The sequence below is a fragment of the Amborella trichopoda genome, chromosome 1 (genome assembly GCF_054954075.1).
Source record: "Amborella trichopoda isolate Santa Cruz 75 chromosome 1, AtrichopodaSantaCruz75HAP2 v2.0, whole genome shotgun sequence".
NCBI classification, from domain to species: Eukaryota; Viridiplantae; Streptophyta; class Magnoliopsida; order Amborellales; family Amborellaceae; genus Amborella; species Amborella trichopoda.
In genome coordinates this window covers 33,715,515-33,734,730 of record NC_142336.1, presented here as the reverse complement: position 1 = coordinate 33,734,730, position 19,216 = coordinate 33,715,515, and the positions used below count along the sequence as shown (strand labels likewise).

General features: G+C 37.9%; 1 protein-coding gene across 9 annotated transcripts in view; it reads right to left on the bottom strand.

Moving 5' to 3' along the window:
• LOC18433344 (uncharacterized) overlaps positions 1 to 18,538 on the bottom strand; it is a 72,668-nt gene extending 54,130 nt beyond the window's left edge. For all 9 annotated transcript variants that reach the window (XR_016052635.1, XM_011624679.3, XM_088862629.1 and 6 more), the window contains exons 1-2: positions 18,322 to 18,538; positions 7,180 to 7,252 (exon numbers count right to left, since the gene is read on the bottom strand). Coding sequence is in view for 4 of the 9 variants with exons in the window: in XM_011624679.3 (XP_011622981.2) it covers positions 7,180 to 7,252; positions 18,322 to 18,500 (252 nt within the window). In the remaining 5 variants the exon portion in view is untranslated. The remainder of the gene's footprint in view (positions 1 to 7,179; positions 7,253 to 18,321) is intronic.
• Between the last annotated feature and the right edge of the window lie 678 nt (positions 18,539 to 19,216).

Genomic DNA, 19,216 nt, shown 5'->3' with positions numbered 1-19,216 from the left:
TATGAATATTTGCGCACCACCGGACAATAAGTAGAGCTGATTTCGACCTCTAAACCTAAGCCTTGCACTATCCATTATTCTTCATTGCCAATATAATTTATTTTTTCAATTTTATTAAAATGTGACTGCAAATTCATGGTCCCCAATTCTATATTTCTATGTATACTAAGTATTACACCTTAGATTAATTTACATGGCAACATATACTATTATTTGCTAAATCTCATGTAGTGGGCAGTTTAGAGAGACATTTCACGATGAGCTCAAGAAGGATGTGGTTGAAATGCATGGCAATGGCATGTTTCTTGATCTTTTGCCCCTACCAACGATGGAAATATCGATAGGGGCAGTGGATTTTTTCTATTGTTTTAAGGTTAAAAAAGGAAGGGTTTTGTTGGAACCATATGGCGAGACCTTGGAAATGATTTAATTAATCTGATATTTGAAGTTGTTTACTTAACAACAAATAAAAAAAACTTTCAAAAAAATAAACTTTGGAATAGTGAAAGCATGTGTGGTGAGAAAGCAGAAATGGAGGGTTTAAGCTTTTTCCCCAATTGCTATTTTGTTTTAATAAAAGCATGATAGGTCATTGTAACGGTCATAGTTTTTTTCTATATCTATTAAATCTTTCTATTAAATCAAAAAAAAAAGATAAACTATTGTACGCTTCAAAATTTGAGTTAGAGAGATCCATTTTATTGCAATGTGTTGCCTCTTCGATTCGAGTGTAATAGATAACAAATACTCAGACATGAGATAAGTTCTCAATATTTATGTATTTTTTGTAAAATAATAAAAATAATAATGCAATACCACTATTTTTTTGGGGGGGAACCCAAAACACTAGATTTTTAAGAAATTTTTAGAATTTTTTGAAATTTGTTTAACGTCGGATCTTGTCGATCCTGCTGATCCACAGATCTGTTAGATCTTGCCGATCCTGCTAATCCATGGATCTGGACTGTCGATCCAGACTGGTTTTTGGGATAGGCCCTCACGGTCACCAATCTTTTTTTTAAAGATTGCATCAAATTATTCATCAAGAATGTTGTATCAGGTGAGGAACAGGTATACCTTTAAGGTATTATTATTACATCTGGCAATGAGTGAAGGGTCTAGAAGCAAACAACTACAAAGGGCAAGAGAAAATAGACATAGAATACAAGGAAAACAAGATGGGGAAAGGAAAGGGATAAAAATGATAACATAGAGGACAGGTTGCACCAATACAGCAGGTGAAACCGAAGGAAGAATATCATCAATGGCGTGCAAGATGAAGAGAGAGCAAGGGGCCAATAAGCGTATAAATAGGAACATACACATCTGATGTTAGATGAAAGATGAAGTGATGAACACCAAATGACATAAAAAATTATTAAGTCGTCATATTTCTCCTTCCTTGCAATCAAGGTTATTTGGATGTTGTAAGATATGACATCAGATAAAACATATATAAAGGCTAGTGTTGATATATGTGCATGTTTGCAGAGTAAATTAGAAGGGAAGGGGTGGAAAGGGGGGGAACAAAATCCAAGTAGTCACCTGAAGTCAGCCAAAAGAAAGTTATTGAGCAAGAAACTACCATGAGGTATTAGAGAAGTGAGCAGAATGCCCAGGGACCACCAAGGGGAATATGGAACCAAACAGGGCTTTTATACAAACGCTGCCGGTCTCGTTCTATACATCCAGGCAGAGAAAGCTTTCAATGAATGTGGCTCTCTAATTATCAAAAAGAATGTGCATGTTTCTCCTTAGAATTTGAGAATGGGAACCAACATCAAGTACCAATAGGTAGCTCTCATATTAGTGATAGAAGGCAGGAGGATGAAATTTCCACTCCCATAAAATAGGAAAATTAATTCTGATGGCTGCTTGGTGACTCTTTGGGAAGAACAGAAAGGACCCACAAGGAGGACTTAAGAAGTTTGCTATCAGGACTTAGAAGAGAGCATTAGAACTGAACTGCAACGTGTGGAGAATAAAGCTTATTTATGCGGAGAAAGACATTAGAGCATAGGGATTGGTGACACCAAAGTTACCGCAATGGCGCAACCTCTCAACTAAAGGCACGATTCTGATTCGGAATCTCGATTATGTGATTCTGACAATGAATGTGGACAGAATCCATTTTTGTAAAGTCAAGAATCTCAATTCCTTATTTTCAGAATCTTGATTCCAAAACTTACAAAATATCGTTTCTAATATTTAGAGATTCTTGACTTCGCAATTGTTGAATCTCGATTTTGCATTTGTTGAATTTATTGAATTTGAAAAAGAGTCAAAAGAAACGGTTTGATCCTCTTATTTCTCGAACCAAGAGATCCATGAGTCAAGATCCTTCCACATATAATTCTTTTTTTTTAGAAATGTTGACATTTGTATTGCTTTGAGAATGAGAGTACAAATTGTTAGGGATAGGTCGAGAGTGCCTTACTAGACAGGACTCCTGGTAAAAAAGAATAGGTCAACTGACCCTATACAAAATGCGGTTATAAGTTTACCCCCTTACAAAGTATACAATGAGTTTACAAAAAAGGCGAATCAAAAATTTGCCCATTCCAGTAGAGGGGTACTCCTAGTCTTCATCCTTTGTGGCCGGCCCAATGCAAAAAAGTGGTATGGGCCTAGTCATCATCATGGGCCTTGGCTCCGTCCTTGGCCAGCAAATCTACGAGCCCGTTTGACGTCCTCGAGGTATGCATCCGTGAGACAGGTATATCCCTGCAAAGGTGTACAATCTCCTCTTTAAACGTCCTCGAGGTATGCATCCGTGAGACAGGTATATCCCTGCAAAGGTGTACAATCTCATCATAAAGAGGCGCAAGATAACAAGGGGGAATAGCTTTCCTGGATGCCCAAGAAATGATGTTTCAGGCATCCCCCTCCACTAATAGGTTTTGTCCCCAAGATCGATCGAAATTTTGCAGGCCTCTTAGGAAGTTCAATGATTCAGCATACTGTGAATCTTGGATGCCAAGGTATTCAGAGTAGGTGAAAAGGATGTTGTGTTGGTGATCTCTAAAAACCCCACCTGCATGGCCAGGGTTTCCAAAAGAGCATCCATCAAAGGTTAATTTGATTGCTCCTTGGGGGGGGGGGGGTTTGCAAGCGCTTGAAATTTTCTTTTTCTTTGGTTTGTTTAGAAGGATATGCTCCCATTGAGTTAGGAAAGAGTTCGTTGGGATACCTTTGAATAGGTGGTGGTTTGACGCCCAGAAGGTTACTAGGGATGTAACCTTGTGAAAGAGAGAAGGGGCTAGGCACGCCTGTCCCTGAAAGATTCTAGCATTTCTTTCTTTCCAGAGAATCCAAAGCGTTGCTGCCACTGTTGCTTTCCATAGGATTCTTCCCACTTTCGGCCAATGTGAAGCCAAATTCAAAGCAAGTAGATCCTTCCACATATAATTATACTCTCTCCATCAAATTAGAAACACAAACATAGGGCGATGAACGATAAAATAAACAATTCAAAACCTATGAGAAGCATCAAATCAGAAACCCGATTCCAAAGATATAGGAATCTCAATTCTATATAATGAAGGAATCCCAATTCCATATGGGTTGATTCCAAATAGGTCAGAAACTCAATTCCAAAGAGGACAGAACCTCGATTCAATATATGTAGGGATCTCGAATCCATTTGGGTCAAATCTTGATTCCCGCAATTCCCCATGTATAGACATTGATATTGACAACCGGAATCTTCTCACCAGCCACGATTAAGCGATTCCAATTCCTAGATCGATTCAGAATCTCAGGCATTTCCAACAACTATGGGTGGCATCAGAACAGTGACAATTTTCAAGACTGGAAAGCCGTCAAATGCGAATATAATGTAGTGAGAACGAAGCAGTATCGCATGCAAAAGGATTCCAGGAAGGAATTCTCTGAAGGATAAAGAAAAATTAGGAGCTCAGCAAGTTGAAGTAAATTATTAATTATTATGGAAGTGGTGTACAAGCAACCATATTGGAAGGGGCAGGAACACATCTTTTGAGATGCATATTTGGTAGTTGGAATAATCTAAACAAAAGAAGGCATGTGAGGGATTGGATTCAATATGAAACACTTGACAATATGCTGGTGCAGGGGACAATTATTGATATTGAGAACAACTATTGGAGATCCAGAGAGACCATCTATCACGTACCAGATGGAAATGGAAGAATGGCCATGTCTCTGGTTCTTTGAATTCTTGGGAAGGTGGAGGAAAGCCACAAATATTTAGAAGCCTCTGCGTAAAAGCAATGAGCATCAGAGATTGAAGTTTCAGTGGCTATGACAACACTATATGGTCCTAAAAGAGCAAAGCCTGAAGAAAATTTCTGGGTAAGGTTGTCAAGCATTAGAGAAGGACGGTTAACACCATTTGTCAAGGATCACGAAGCATAGAGGTACAAGAACCAAAACCACCATGAAGAAGTTTCAGAATTTATGGATTGGCATGAATTGGATCTTTCAATGAATGAGATGCACAATGAAAGGGATTCCTTTACAACTAGACTCCATCAGTTTTCATTAAATTAGAACGTGTGACAGAACACATCGAAAAATCTCCAGACAAACCTATCCAGCTATCCCTAATTCTCTATCCCTTGGCCTCTACTACTAAAGAATGATACGTTAGGTAGGACCTTTTCTCCTTTAGATTTGAGTCAATACAGTTCAAGCACCTATTTTTGAAAAAGAATAAAACTGAGACCAAGTGGATTACAGTAAGCAAAGATGAGACATTCCGGCTTCCCTTTGAAAAGCTGCAATGGATGAAACAGAATTTAAAGGTTTAAAGTTATTCTGCCCAGTAGAAAATAGAAAAGCAGCACTTCTCACAAGCCTTTGAGATTTTGACGGAGAAGAAGATAAGAGCGCTCGTGGAAGAGGAGCATGGCCATAAAATAACTTTGAGAGCTTCTTATTGGGGGTTAGCTATGACAAGAGAAGATTAATTGGCCACAAAAGTACTGTATTCCATGATAGAGAGATCATGAAAGCTGCGGTCTTTAATAAATTGGCCTATAGTTAAGTGCAGAGAATGTGATAGATAAGGTTATGCTAGAGTATTCCATCAAAAATGTAGAAATTAGAAAAGTAATGCTAGAATAGGTTATTTGAGGATAGAGAAATCGCTGATGGGGCAGCAGTAAGTTTCTTCAGACACATACTGTTGGAAATGGGACTCAAAACTTCCCTGGACAGGGCAAACCTAAGGTCTATGCAAAGTAGCAGCACGGTCTTCTTACAATGACCCTTCGCCAAGAGGGGAGTTAAGTGTGGTGTTAGTTAGGCCTAGAGGGTCTTGGCCATGATGAATTCTGGCAACATATTAAAAGATTCTCTGGGCTTTTGTAAAGACAACTTGATGATGGCCAGCAGCAATGCTAACCTAGGATAACTACCAGAAATAATCCTATTTTGACTCTTTTAAACCCAAAAGTAAGAGTTGCAAACATTCACGGCAGTAGGCTTACTAGCCCTATAGTGGGATAATACAACATATCGCCGATGTTACCGAGAATGATTAAGTAGGCGGTGGCAATATTTACATTACCCAATGAGGGTGGTTTTCTCAAAGGGAGAGAAACACTACACATTGCTTTGGTAACCACGAACTGTTAGAATCTAGATTGAGGTCAGGAGAATGAAGAATTACCTACAAATAGATCTAGAAAATACCGATGATCATGCAGATTGACAGTTCACAGTCTGATTGTTAAGGTACATTCAAATTGAGGCTTGATGGATTCAACGGATGCAAATATTTCTGTCCACAGTTAGTCTCTCCATCCTTATAAGCAGATCTCCAAGAAGCACTTAAAATCCTCAGGCACCTCAATTCTGACAAACTCTAGAAATTGTCACCTCAAAGAAAGGAAATAAGCATTTTTAAAGAAGATTCCAACCCTTCCACATCGGGTCAAAAACTAAGACAATGAAACTGAAAAGGAGGAGCATTTTCATGACAAAAATCTGCATAAGATGCTTTCAGAAAGGTTCGTTTATTTGACTATTACTAGAACTCTAGAATTAACATTGTGCTGTCATATAAAGTATTAGATGCTTTCATTTGTAAAGTCATAAGGTATTCAAGTAACGTTGTAGATGAAGGATAAATCTTTCATCCTAGAGCTTCATTAGCTTTCAGAAATTAAGTTGTCCAAGAGCCACAAAGAATCATTATTTAGTACTAAGGTATTCAAGTAACAATGTAGATGAAGGATAAATCTTTCATCCTAGAGCTTCATTAGCTTTCAGAAATTGAGTTGTCAAAGAGCCACAAACAATCATTATTTAGTCCTAAGGCATTCAAGTAACGTTGTAGATGAAGGATAAATCTTTCATCCTAGAGCTCCATTAGCTTTCAGAAATTGAGTTCTCAAAGAGCAACAAACAATCATTATTTAATTCTTAGAATTTGGTGGTATTGAAAAGGAAGAAAGAGAGTAGTGCTGCAAAATCAAATGTAAATGCTGAACACAAAGCATCCTTTGGAAGACTTGGAATTGATAACATCAGACTGATTAACTTATTCCGTGAAAAAAATCAGTGCCATTTATATTGTTGAAAATTTTAAGCTCACAAAAGAACCAAACCAATTGAAGCGAAGTATCATCTTAAGGAAAAATATCTGAAGGATTTCCTTAGAACTCCATTCGTGGAACATAAAGATATTTTCACTAATATACTCAATAAGAATCTCAAAAAAAGAAATTCTACAAACCTTGGATTGAGATGTGGAATAGTTGCCAACGTTGATAGTTTGTATCTCATGTAAGGACACTCATGTAACTATGGCTACACTAACCCGTGTATTGAATGAAAATATATAACCCATCCTATAGATCCGATGTGGTGCACAGCATGATTGTGGATTGCATATGTCAATGGACCAGAAGGGTCTATGTCCAGAAACTATTGATTCTCTCTCATAGGAATTTCTTAACTATTCCTCTCAAAGGACCTCCAAGTAAAATGAAAAACTTCTAAGAGAACTTCCCACGAGATTTCTGAGTCCTCAGTCTACAACATGCCTCAAAAGAATACATATTCGATAAAAAATTTGTTCAAATATTTAAACCATTTCAAAAAACTTTAAATGTATATGCGTAAGGAAAAGTGCTTCAAGTGGTTCTTGCATCATAAAAAGCACATAACCCAAAAATTATGTTGCAAAAATACCTGTTTTACCAGCTGAGGCAAATCATGGACAACAGCAGGAATCTCATTGCTCAAAATAGAAGAATCAATAACCCTGCATAGACAAACAAATGCAATCTTCCTGTCAATTTGTTTGATTGATATCACACATATAAATAAACATATTGCATGCATAAACATATCGAAATTGCTGTCATTCTGCATCTCCATTAAAACATAAAAACTTTCTATGCATGAATTTGAGACTAATGCGAGGAAAAAATTTTATCCATGTCTAAATAGAGAATAAGAAAAGAATAATAAACACATAAAATGGAAAACAATGTTTTCTCTCTCATTTGGAAAAGAGGTATTGCAACAGCCATGGGGGAGGTTCACATGCCACTAGGAGTGCAGACATGAGGTTTTGGATCAGGTTGGTTGGGGGAGTTCTCTGTGTGCTTTTTTCACTTGGCTTTACAGGATGTGATTCACATTTACCTCCTTTCTGGCATGTGTAGAGCATCCAGGGTGTGATAACAGTCCTTGCTTTTAGCTGGCTAGCCAGCAGGGACTGTACTCCAACTGTAACATCCAGAGACTAGGGGCAATCACATGTCCAATAGTTCAGTATGTCAAGAGAGGAGGCTGAGTCCTTGCACCACCTCTTCATCCATTGGTTTTTCACGATGACTTTGTCATCCTTATTATTGGAACTCTTTAAGGCTGTGACTAGGGTGAAAGCAGGTATGCTGGCCTGCTTGATTTCAAGGTTGGTTATGATCCCTTGTCAGGCTACCAATAGTGGCAACTATGACAGTCATCAGCCAGTAGGTAATCAGATCGTTAGAGGTGAGGGTGTTAGGCGGAAGATCCTGCATAGGGGGTGCTGTGACCGGGTGGTTGTTTAGGCTCTATTGAGACCACAATCACATAGAATCCAAACACTGGATTTCATCGAAGGATGGTGGATGGCGGCACTCTGATCGGTGGACACTCCCACACCCAGTGAGGACAATGAAACTTAATTGGGAAGGATCATAATGGAGTAATCTAGATTCAGATGGGCGGTGGTCAGGGTGTTCTAATGGCCTTTGAGGGAAGAACTACATTTTCATTCACAGTCTGGGCTTCCTTCTTTGAACAGTCAATCAGACCATTGGTGGTTTATTCCAAGCATTCAGAGGGTGTAGGCACCAGAGCTCATGTAGGAATGCTTTAATCTTTTTCCTATTTTTTTTAAAAAAAAAAGGGGAACTAATCCTTTAGTGTTATTACGTGGGCTGATGGATCTCTTCCTTCCCCCAAGCGCTTAGTGGTGTTGTTTGAGACAATTAGCCACTTATGATCCTACAAACCCCTCTCTTTTAAGCAGGTAAGGAGAAAAGCCAATGCTGAAGCTTATACACTGGCCAGTGGAAATGTTGCACAGCTTCACTGTTGTATTCAGTCAGGAAAGGTACAAGATTGCACAGCTTCATTGTTGATGGGTGAGCTTCTTCTTTCGCCATTGAGAAGCCACTTCCACATCTCTTTGATGCCCTTCCATTCTTCCTCATCTCTTTTAATAATACTAAAACTCTTTGCTATGATAAAAGAAATATTACTTTATACTATTTGCCTTATACTAGCATGACTTCCCCATAGTGTGTAACAGAAAACCAAAGCTACAGGCATCAAGCCAGACAGGCCCTTTAGCATCTCTAGTTTTAGGAGTTGACGCTGCAGTATCTCCCGGCTGAACTCCAATGCAGAGAATATGGAAAAGTTAAGAGGCAGATAACCAGCTAGAGCTAGGGATGAGGTTCTACCACCTATGTTTTCTTTTCATTGCCCTACAGTTCACATTTTGTTGTTTTCCATTGGTACTCCATGTTTCAAGGAACAAAATGATTAATGCTAAATAACTTTTAATATTTGATTTTTTTTTGTACTGCTAACATTGTATTAAAGGTCAGAAAATTAATATTTGATAATTTATCAGAAAATTTCATGAATAGTGATGATGTAGCAGTGTGCACTTTTTTGTTATTTTCTTTTAACACAACACATACATTCTTTATCTCGTTGTAATTTGTTATGGAAGACCTTATTTCATGGTGTTTTGTTTTCATAGGGAGCATTGAAGTGGTTTCTTTTGTTCTCTATTAGTTAAAAATGTATTTGACTAATGGATTTTGCAATAGCATCAACGTTTGTGTATGTTAACATTACTGATGTGATTGTGCCACTTACGCAAAAGAAAGTGTGACTGTGTCCTCTTCCGTTAACTAGAAGAAGGTGAACAAAGGAGACCAGAAGATAGCAGAAAGGTAGGGGGATGAGGGGATGACTGCTAAAAAGAGAGGCAGTGAAAACCTCATGCAAATTCCAGATAAGACATTTTTTTGGGTCTGGGAACCCAAGTTGGAAGTAGGTCGACCCAACTTGATTTGGCATATTTGTCATAGAGATTTAGTGGAAAGCCCATCCAAAGGGGCATTTTCTGCTGCTATGAAACCGATGTTTGCTGAAGAAAGCGAACACAGTGAGGGGCATTTGGGGCCAGTCCTCAGTCTCCACAGAGTATCAACGTCTCCCTGATGACTATGTAATTTACATGTCTTTTAACCTCGGTCTATGGCCCTTACAACCCAAGGAGCTATTCTTCCAACCAAAAACATAGGGGGGAAACCACAACCCAAGGAACTCACAATAGTGATTCTGTCCTGGAAAGACAAATGGTGCTTTGACGTTAAGTTTGAATGTCAACTAATGCCCTTTCAAATAAAAAGGAGTCAAAAGTGCCTCAAGCATGCAGGATGTTGCAGACTTCTTCGGACACCATTGCCTTACGTATCTACCACCCATCAAAGGTGCTAAACTGGTTCCAACGACCAAACAGATACGCATCTCCAAAGCACACCGGTACACGGTGTCATTGGATCATGAAATACAGTTCCCAGGTGTTCAACTCTAGAAACAATTAAATAATCAAATCACGCCCCTATCCTTGTGGAGACCCTGATCTTAACATGAAGATTCAGTTCCATACGTATAAGAAAACATAGGGTTACAATCCCTGTCTCTTCACAAACTCGTCAGCAGCTACATCTCGGTAGAACAATTAATCTCAACTTTGTGGCACATTTGCATTTGTGAATTGTTTAAAATTGCAATTAAGCATCATTTAATCTTAACGTTGTGGCACATTTCAACAGAAGAGAGGCTCAATAATTTGGATCCATTTGTGGGAAAAACCATGGAAGAAAAGGACTCGAATCAATCTCAATTTGGTAAAGAATTAAGTAGAATAGATGGAAAACTTTGGCATAATTTCCCCTTAAAATTTCACAAAATTAAATCATCTAGAAAGTGAATTAATTAACTGATTTGAACCCAAAAATTGCAGAGAAATCAATCAATTAAAGCTCAAGAATTCTCAATCAAAATTTCTCTAAAATTGAGTCAATGAACTAGGAATCAAGGGTTCATACTCAAGGATCAAATAGAACTCAAAATCTCATGAAACAAGGAGGTAAGGGGCTATGTTTTCTTGTTGTAAATAGAAGTTTACAGACACCAAAAATGTCTAATGATGCATGGCTTGATGATGAATTCTTGAATCGAGTTAGGGTTTCACCTTCAAGACTTGAGACAAAGCTTTTATGGAGCTTCAATTTCACCTTCTCCCTCTTAATCCTCACACTTTACTTTTTACTTTCTCATACTGAGATCTCACTCACATGTAGAGAAAGAGAGAGAGAGAGAGAGAGGTCTACATGGGGTGTGCCACCCTATGAGAGAATTTCTAGGGGTGTTGGGGGGGGAGGGGGGGGGCGCCACTTATAGAAGAATTCTCTCCACAAATAAGTGTGTAAGATACCTTTTTATAGGCTTGTATAGTAGATGCTTATAGATGAGTTCATCTTGGCCATTAACACAAGTCATCCAAGGTATGAGAGAGGGCTTGATCCTAACCACTCATCGATCATCATGTCATCGTGACGAGTGGATGAGAGTCGACATCATTATCCTCCTATCCTAAATTCACTCCAAATTTCCCATTATTATCTTAAATACATATTCACATCACATTCAACTTGCTTCCATAATTGCCCATGATAACTCAATGAATTAATATGGAAAAAGCATAAGTAGGGGTATGCCCTTATGTAATAATTATACACTCTTAGAAGCAATTTGAATTTGAATATTCCCTCCAATTCCATGTCACTATGGTGTAATGTGCACCCCATCATATGATGCCACATATGATAGATAGTTATATTATAATTCAATATGCGCTTAAAGTTTCAATCATAATTTCAAACCCTATACCCCTTCTAGAAGATCTCCCCATATGCACACAACCACCAATCTCACAAATTAAAGATGTGCTCAAACGCAATTTCTCAAATTCACAAAATAATCCATAATTCAAAATTCCAATTTCAAACAATTCACAAATGACAAGTAGATCCCCATAGGAGGTGGCATCATCTCTATATCATGCCTATGTGGCAATAACATGGAGGCATGTCAGCCACACGTGGCACCCATTTGCCATTTGGAAGTCTCGTGTAGACCATACGGGGCACAGTCCTTCATTGTTATTTCTCCAAAACAATTTATCAAAGCTCAATTTTTGCTCCAATCCATAAAATTTATTAAAAAATCATAAAATCCTCCAAAGCATACTCCATCTTAATCACAAAATTTAGCATCGACCACTGATGAGGGAAATTAAAATCTTATGTAGACGAATTGGACATCAGAGCACTCTACTCGGCTAGACCCAAATCATTGTTTTGAAATGCGACCACATCACTGCATATGCAGTCGCATCATGCATTATGTGCTGCCCAGGAAATCGAACTTTCCCACATATGAGGTTTGGAGAGATGCGCCGCATCTATTCGTATCAAAGCCGCATCCTGCATCTCACCGCATCAGGCTGCATAATTTGTCTGCCACTTTTTTCAAAGTTGTACCCCTCGAGCAGGGGTAAAAAGGTCATTTTGGCCTTTGAAAATGGGGGGAACGAGTTTTGGGGGGGTTAGTACCCCCGCAAACAACATTTTTCAGCCACATCCATTGCTTTTATTGGATCAATTGCATCAAAAAAATATCTTGGGCTGAAATTTTATTTGTTAAAGTTCTTCGATTTGTGCATGTGTTGATACTTGGTTGTTGATTTGTATCTTTTGGGGTGTTGATTTGAGGAAGTTTAGGGGAACTTGTGCCAATAAATCGAGGGTTTCAAGGGCCGTGAAGATGAAGTTAGGATTGAACCTTCTTGAGCTTGACTTAAAACTCATTAATCTTCACGAACTTCTAGTTTATAGTATTTTGTAACTTGAAAGTTTGTGGTTGTAGATTTGTGCTTATGACTGTTGATTGTTGAATGTTTTATGAAGCTAATTTCAAGTTTTTAGTTTCTATCAGGGGATAGTGGATACAGAATCTCCGACAGCTAATACTTTTGGAGTTAATGAATAAACTAAATATCTATTATCACATTTATCACCTCCATATTTTTTTCAATGCATTAACTTATTTTTTTAGATTTTTTTAGATTTCTTAGAAGTTTTTATATTTATTGACCGTATGGCCGCGATGCACCCGCATCCGGACTACATTGAGATGCATCGTCGCATTGGCCCCCCCACCGCTTTCGGCTGCATCCCGTATTTTAAAACACTGACTCGGATCCAAGTCACCTTCTCAAATGACCCAACAAACCCATGACCCACAATCTATGGTAGGGGCTCATGCTTGGTTTATCAAAGTCAATCCAATATGTAGCTAGGGGCTCTCAGGTTGTATTGAATTACAGGTGCACCCCCGAGGAGTAGATGCGTGGATCCCCTCCCAGCACATGTGCATATCTATTCATAGTGGACATGCTATGGAAGAGTGGCTTCCGATTTACAACTGTACATGCACATGCCATGATAAGGTTATGAGCTCAAGGATTGAGACTTATGTCCTCCAAAGCCTTGACCTTCTTATATAGTGTTAAAATCACACAAAATGCTCGAGCTCATATCACACCAAACAATCACAACCAATCTCATACACAATGCCCTGGCCATCACACAGCTATGACGCATAAATCACACTAACCCTGACTTGAGGCAACCCTCTCAGTGCCTCTCATACGCACCGGCCTCATGGCACTCAGAGTTATATGACTCTTGATCCCAGTGTGCCAAGATGCTAGAATCACATTGCTTTCAATCACTCCATTGTGCCCAAGAGTATCAAGAGCTATAAAAAGATGAGGTCAAGCCCTTGAAAGGCCATAACTCCAACAGAAACCCCTGATGGTCCTTCAAGGGTTTCTTAAGACTGACAACCTTTGGTTTCTACTCAAGTGTATAGTCTACCCGAATAGCATACCAAGGTCAAGATTCCGGGTCGGAGTCACGATTCCGTGGTTCTCAGGATGAAATATGAATCTGGAATATAGGAATCACATCTAAGTTTCATGGAACGTGTTCCATATTATTATCTTAATCTCGATTATTGGAAGGTTGGAATCTAGAATTTATATCACAGAATCTGCAATTCATAGTTGCACAACAATGTGATTCAATATATGCGAGACATTGATTCCAATTTTTAGGAATCGTGAATCCATATTGTTTGGAAGCAAGTCCCACAGTATCGAAAGGCACAGTTCTTAGATGCACCGAACAATATTTCAATCAACATCAAATCATGTTCTAATGACACGAAATCAAGATTCAAATGCAAATGTTGAATGAAATATGTTCACAAATTGTATGTTGCAGGAGGAACTTCAGGAATCGATTCTATGTTACTAGAGAGTTCCAGGAATCCTTTCGTACCATGTTACAATTTTGTACAAGGTCAAATACCAATGATCTGGGTTTCCATACTATGATGTTGTGAGAGCCAAAAAGACTTAATAAACTTTGAAGATGAATGCATGTATAATAATCTCTATCAAGTTACCCAACAAATTATGTATCTCTAAATCACGAAGTGGGTGGCAGTCCCACCTCAAGGTAAGACGTTCGGGTGGCTGCCCCACGTCAAGGTATATTCATATAGGATGCTTGCAATAACCAAATGCTTATTATTGATCATTTACCAAGTAAAGGATTCTGTGAGGCATATTTGGTGGGTGATCAATAAAATGCTTATTAATGATCATCTACGGTACTAAGTAAAATACTTATCGCTCATTGTCTCATTGTATATTTGGGGGGGCATGGACTTAAACCTCTAAAAGAAAAAAAAGGAAATAGGTTAACGGTGACCAAAATTCATGGCCACTTGTGGCCTTTGGATTTTGAGGAAAATACAACATCTTGGTCTTTCAAGCTCTGCTTGGTTTTACATATATAATTTGGGTCAAGCTATGGAATCATCTATGTCTATCCCCAATCATCTATGTAAAACTTTAAATCCTTTCTCACAAAATACTTCTCTCCTATACCGGAGGGAATGGGTGCACGATTCCTGAATTGTGGGAACCCCAATTCCCAATTTATGGGGGCAATGATTTCAGTAATGTAGGACTCACGATTCCTATTTCGTCGAATTGTAATTCCGGAAGTCATTGAACTATGTGGTCATGTGCGATTCTTGAAAGGTTGGGTACTGATTCCTACATGTAAGAATCATGGTTCCTATTTTATTGGATCGTGATTCCTATTATTGAGAATCACACCTTTGGCGGTTTTCCTTGTACGAACGGCGATTTCGAGATTAGGAATCATTTGGCATATGCGATTCTGCGATCCCGATTCATAAAACGAATCGGAATCACAAGCATTTCCAACAACCATACTTGAATGTTTTAATTAGTATGAGGAAAAGCACAATAATAGAAGGTCATGTGCAACAAATTGGAGTATTGGGCTTCCTCTCTCCCTAATGCTCATTTGGCATTTTTGGGTATAGGAAAGCTTGACAAAGCCTCAATTATTGTGGAGCTTTACAAAAGACACATAATTTATTGGAAGAGTCAATTAGTCTGGTGGTCATATTGCTCTCATCAAGAGAACTCTCCCTATTTACTCAAAAAAAAAGGGAACTCTCCCTAACCCAGTATTCTTATGTACCATTCCATACAATGCTCAAAAACGCGTAGGCATCCGCATAGTCATTTTGGAGGCCTAGCGCCTAGCGTGTGGCTAGGTGGCTGGGCGCCCAACGAGGAACAGGAATGGGTGGACTATTAATTAAGACGAAAGTTATATTATAATTATTATTTATTAATTAATATCCATAAGATTTGGTTTTGGATGTCAAATATTCACAAAATATCAATTTAATCCAAAATTTATGATCATTCACAAAAGCCCCATTTCATCGTCCAAATGAGGAAAATTCAATAAATCACTAACATGTAGATATATCGTAAAAGAAAAAGCAAAAGAAAAAATAAAAGAAAAACAAATGATTCACAACGTTATAACAAAATCAAATCAAAACCCTTATTCAAATATGATAATACTTTAAAAATATCAAAATCAAATCAATGTCGGTGCAAACCTTATCTATTGGGTCGCCAAAAGACCTCAAAATTTACTATTAGAAGCACCAAAAACACCCATGAACTATTGCCTTTGTTTTGAGAAGTGATCAAAAAATCGAAAGTTCGTCGATCTTTTAATAAATCACAAAAGAGAGGTTTTTGGGGAGTTTTTCTCTCTCCAAAAGGCAAGGTTTTGGTTTTGGGGTTTAGAATATCCCCCAAAACCCTTTTCCCCCATTTCTAGAGAGGGAAATGACAAATTTTGACCCTCGTCGAGGCTTTTTTTACCATTTGACAAACTGTCACAAGGCAATGCCTAGGCAGCCACCTAGACTATAGCGCCTAGGCGGGTACCTAGACGCAAGATGCCTAATAGCCTAACTAGCACCTAGGCTATTTTGAAATTTTTGTGCCTAGCAACCTCCTAGGCCGCTGGGCGAACGAATTTTCGAACATTGATACCATACTTCTTCATCGTCATCATCAGAGCCTTTTCCCAACTATTTAGGGTAGGCTACACAAATCTTGGTCCGTCATTCTGCTCTATCAAGGGTCATACCCTTAGTGAATCCATAAGTCGCCATATCTTTCTTATGTATTATTCCATACTTAAACACCCACGAACTATTGCCTTTGTTTTGAGAAGTGATCAAAAAAATCAAAAGTTTGTCGATCTTTCAATAAATCACAAAAGAGGTTTTTGGGGAGTTTTTCTCTCTCTAAAAGACAAGGTTTTGGTTTTGGGGTTTAGAATATCCCCCCAAAACCCTTTTGCCCCATTTTTAGAGAGGGAAATGACAAATTTAGACCCTCGCCGAGGCTTTTTTTACCATTTGACAAACTGTCACAAGCCAACGCCTAGGCGGCCACCTAGACTGTAGCGCCTAGGTGGGTACCTAGACACAAGATGCCAAATAGCCTAACTAGCACCTAGCCATTTTTGAAATTTTTGCGCCTAGCGACCGCCTAGGTAGCTGGGCGAACGAATTTTCGAACATTGATTCCATATTTCTTCATCATCATCATCAAAGCCTTTTCCCAACTATTTAGGATAGGATTCCATACTTAAAAAGGGATACAGCCAAAGGGAAGCGCATCCAAAAAAATTCTTATAGAAAGATAGTAGCAAACCTACCAAATTCCTCTTGATTAGGGGGGGAATATGTTTGCTAGTCTAGAAATGAGGAAAACATTCACTAAGGTGCTCTTACTATTTTTCTATATCCTTCATCTAGCTATACATAAAGGGAGCTAAGATGCTCTCACATTAAACATGGGTATGTGTTGCAAGATATATGCTTGAATTCAAGGAATCAATCTTCCTCCTATCTGTCTCCCATCAATCTTCTTCCCACTTCTTTCTTGGGTTAATCCAGAGTTCTTTTTATTTTTCTATCGAACCTCTAGTTGAGGTGAGTGTTATTGGGTGGATAAAGGAGAAGTGAAGACATCAATGTTGAAACGTTTTACACAATTAACCAGTAGGAAACCTTGTTTGCTTTTATATAGGGAAGAAAAGTAGAACTGAGCTCATTCTAAGACCCCATTATGCATCTAGTCAAAGTGACACTAGACTTAAGACCTAAACCCCCCCAACACATGAAATCAAATGCCCTGGACAATCTTGTAACTGGACAAGAGACCAACTTCAGATCAATCACATAAAAACTTAATTTTTACATCAACTTGATGTCTGCAACACTTGGTACTCCACATAATTGCATAAAACACCTGAAAATACCACATTTTCAAGAAATCTACAAACAAACTGCTTTCAACACACACACACACACACACACACACACAAAAAAAAAAGGAAAAAAAAATGTAGCAAGAATCACAAAATGTTATTCCACTTCCCTCTTCAAAAACTCATACAAACTGAACCATAGAACCTCCAAAGGTCTTTATTCCCTCTCTCTTTGAGCAATTCCCCAATCAGAAGTACTACCAAAAATAATTTATCCGCTACAACCTGTAACATGTACCCAGGTTACAAAAACTGGGCCTTTATAACCATCAAAAGAAGCAGTATTACCCACGAAAAAGTTCACTAAAATCAACCCTAGCTTATATAAACAACCAGAAACTCTTCTCACTGCAAAATGCAAACTGATATGTCCTAATCTCCATCTATGTAGGCTTCAATTGCTTAGGGAAGAGAGTGGGTTCCAAATCCACAATCTCAAAGTCTTAAAATCTACCAAAAATTCATTTACATAGGTCCACAAGCCAATAAAATATCTCATTTTTTTCTCTTCTTCAATTGTCTCCTCTCCTCACATCGTACATAGGAAAAAAATAAAACAATAGAAAGAGGGAGAGAGAAATAGGACCATAGATATGGAAAACGAAAACTAAAATCATGAATAAAATCCGAAGAAAAATGCAGAAATTGTGGACCCAAAACAACCGTACTTCTAAAAGCTAACCACAGGGGAAAAAAGGACAAAAAACAGAAACCGATCTAAAGATGAAGCAAGAAAGAAAGGAAACACAAATTAAGACAACCATCAACAAGTCCATGATTACACGAGGTTATAAACTCAGAAGAAAACCAGGCTCAAAACAAACCGCAAAGATAAAATCATATACATAAACAGAGAAAGAAAGGGAAAATAGTTAAGGAGGACAGAGATAGAGAAAGAGAAAGAGAGAAAAAAAGTAGAGAGAGAGAGAGAGGGCAGGACCTAGAGAGCAAGATGCAGAGCTGGAAGAATTCATGGGAGTTGGACATGGGGCCTCCCTTGAGGATGCGAACCAACCTATCCATTATGCGCCGCAGCCACTCCGTTGCGGACAACGACGACCCCTTAACCCCACTTGCTGCTGCCACCCCTGCTGCACTAACAGCAGTACCCGCGCCCATTTCTCTCTCTCTACACTAGTTTTTGAAGTCTCCCACTCTCTCGTTTTCCCCCTTTTACAGCTTTTATATAAGGAAAACTGTTGCATATGTCAGCACAAACGTCCATCCTAAAATGGACGTCGAATAAAGTGTACATAAACCAAGCTTTACAAAATAATGGATCCGTCCCTCGAATCAGTCACACTCGTACGTGAGTCGAATCCGAAAATAAGTGGATTGGATGGAAAAATGGGTAATTTTTTTTAAAAAAAATCACTACAAATTTTAAAAAATAGTGTTATTTTAGTTTCTAAAATAAATTAAAAATAGGGCATTCTGTACTTTAATTGTTTTGTAAAAATAGATGAGTACTCGAAGATGTTATTTTTCTGTTTGGATGTATAATTAATAAATAAAATATAAAATTTAGTTATTAATATATAATTATTAATTATAATAAACATGATTAAAAAAATTATATAAAAACTTAATACAATTAAAAATTGTATAAAATTTTTATTGTACTATAAAATAAGTTATTGTAATAATAATAAATTAACAATAAATTATTTGTTAGTATTTGTAATAATTATTTATTATTTTTTAAGTATCAAAAAAAATTGGAGGTGTTACATTATGTACTTTCATTTTTTACATAAATATGTGACTACTTAGATGTTTTCCTGTTTGAATGTCTATATAATTATTTATTGTATAATTCAATATTATAATATTGC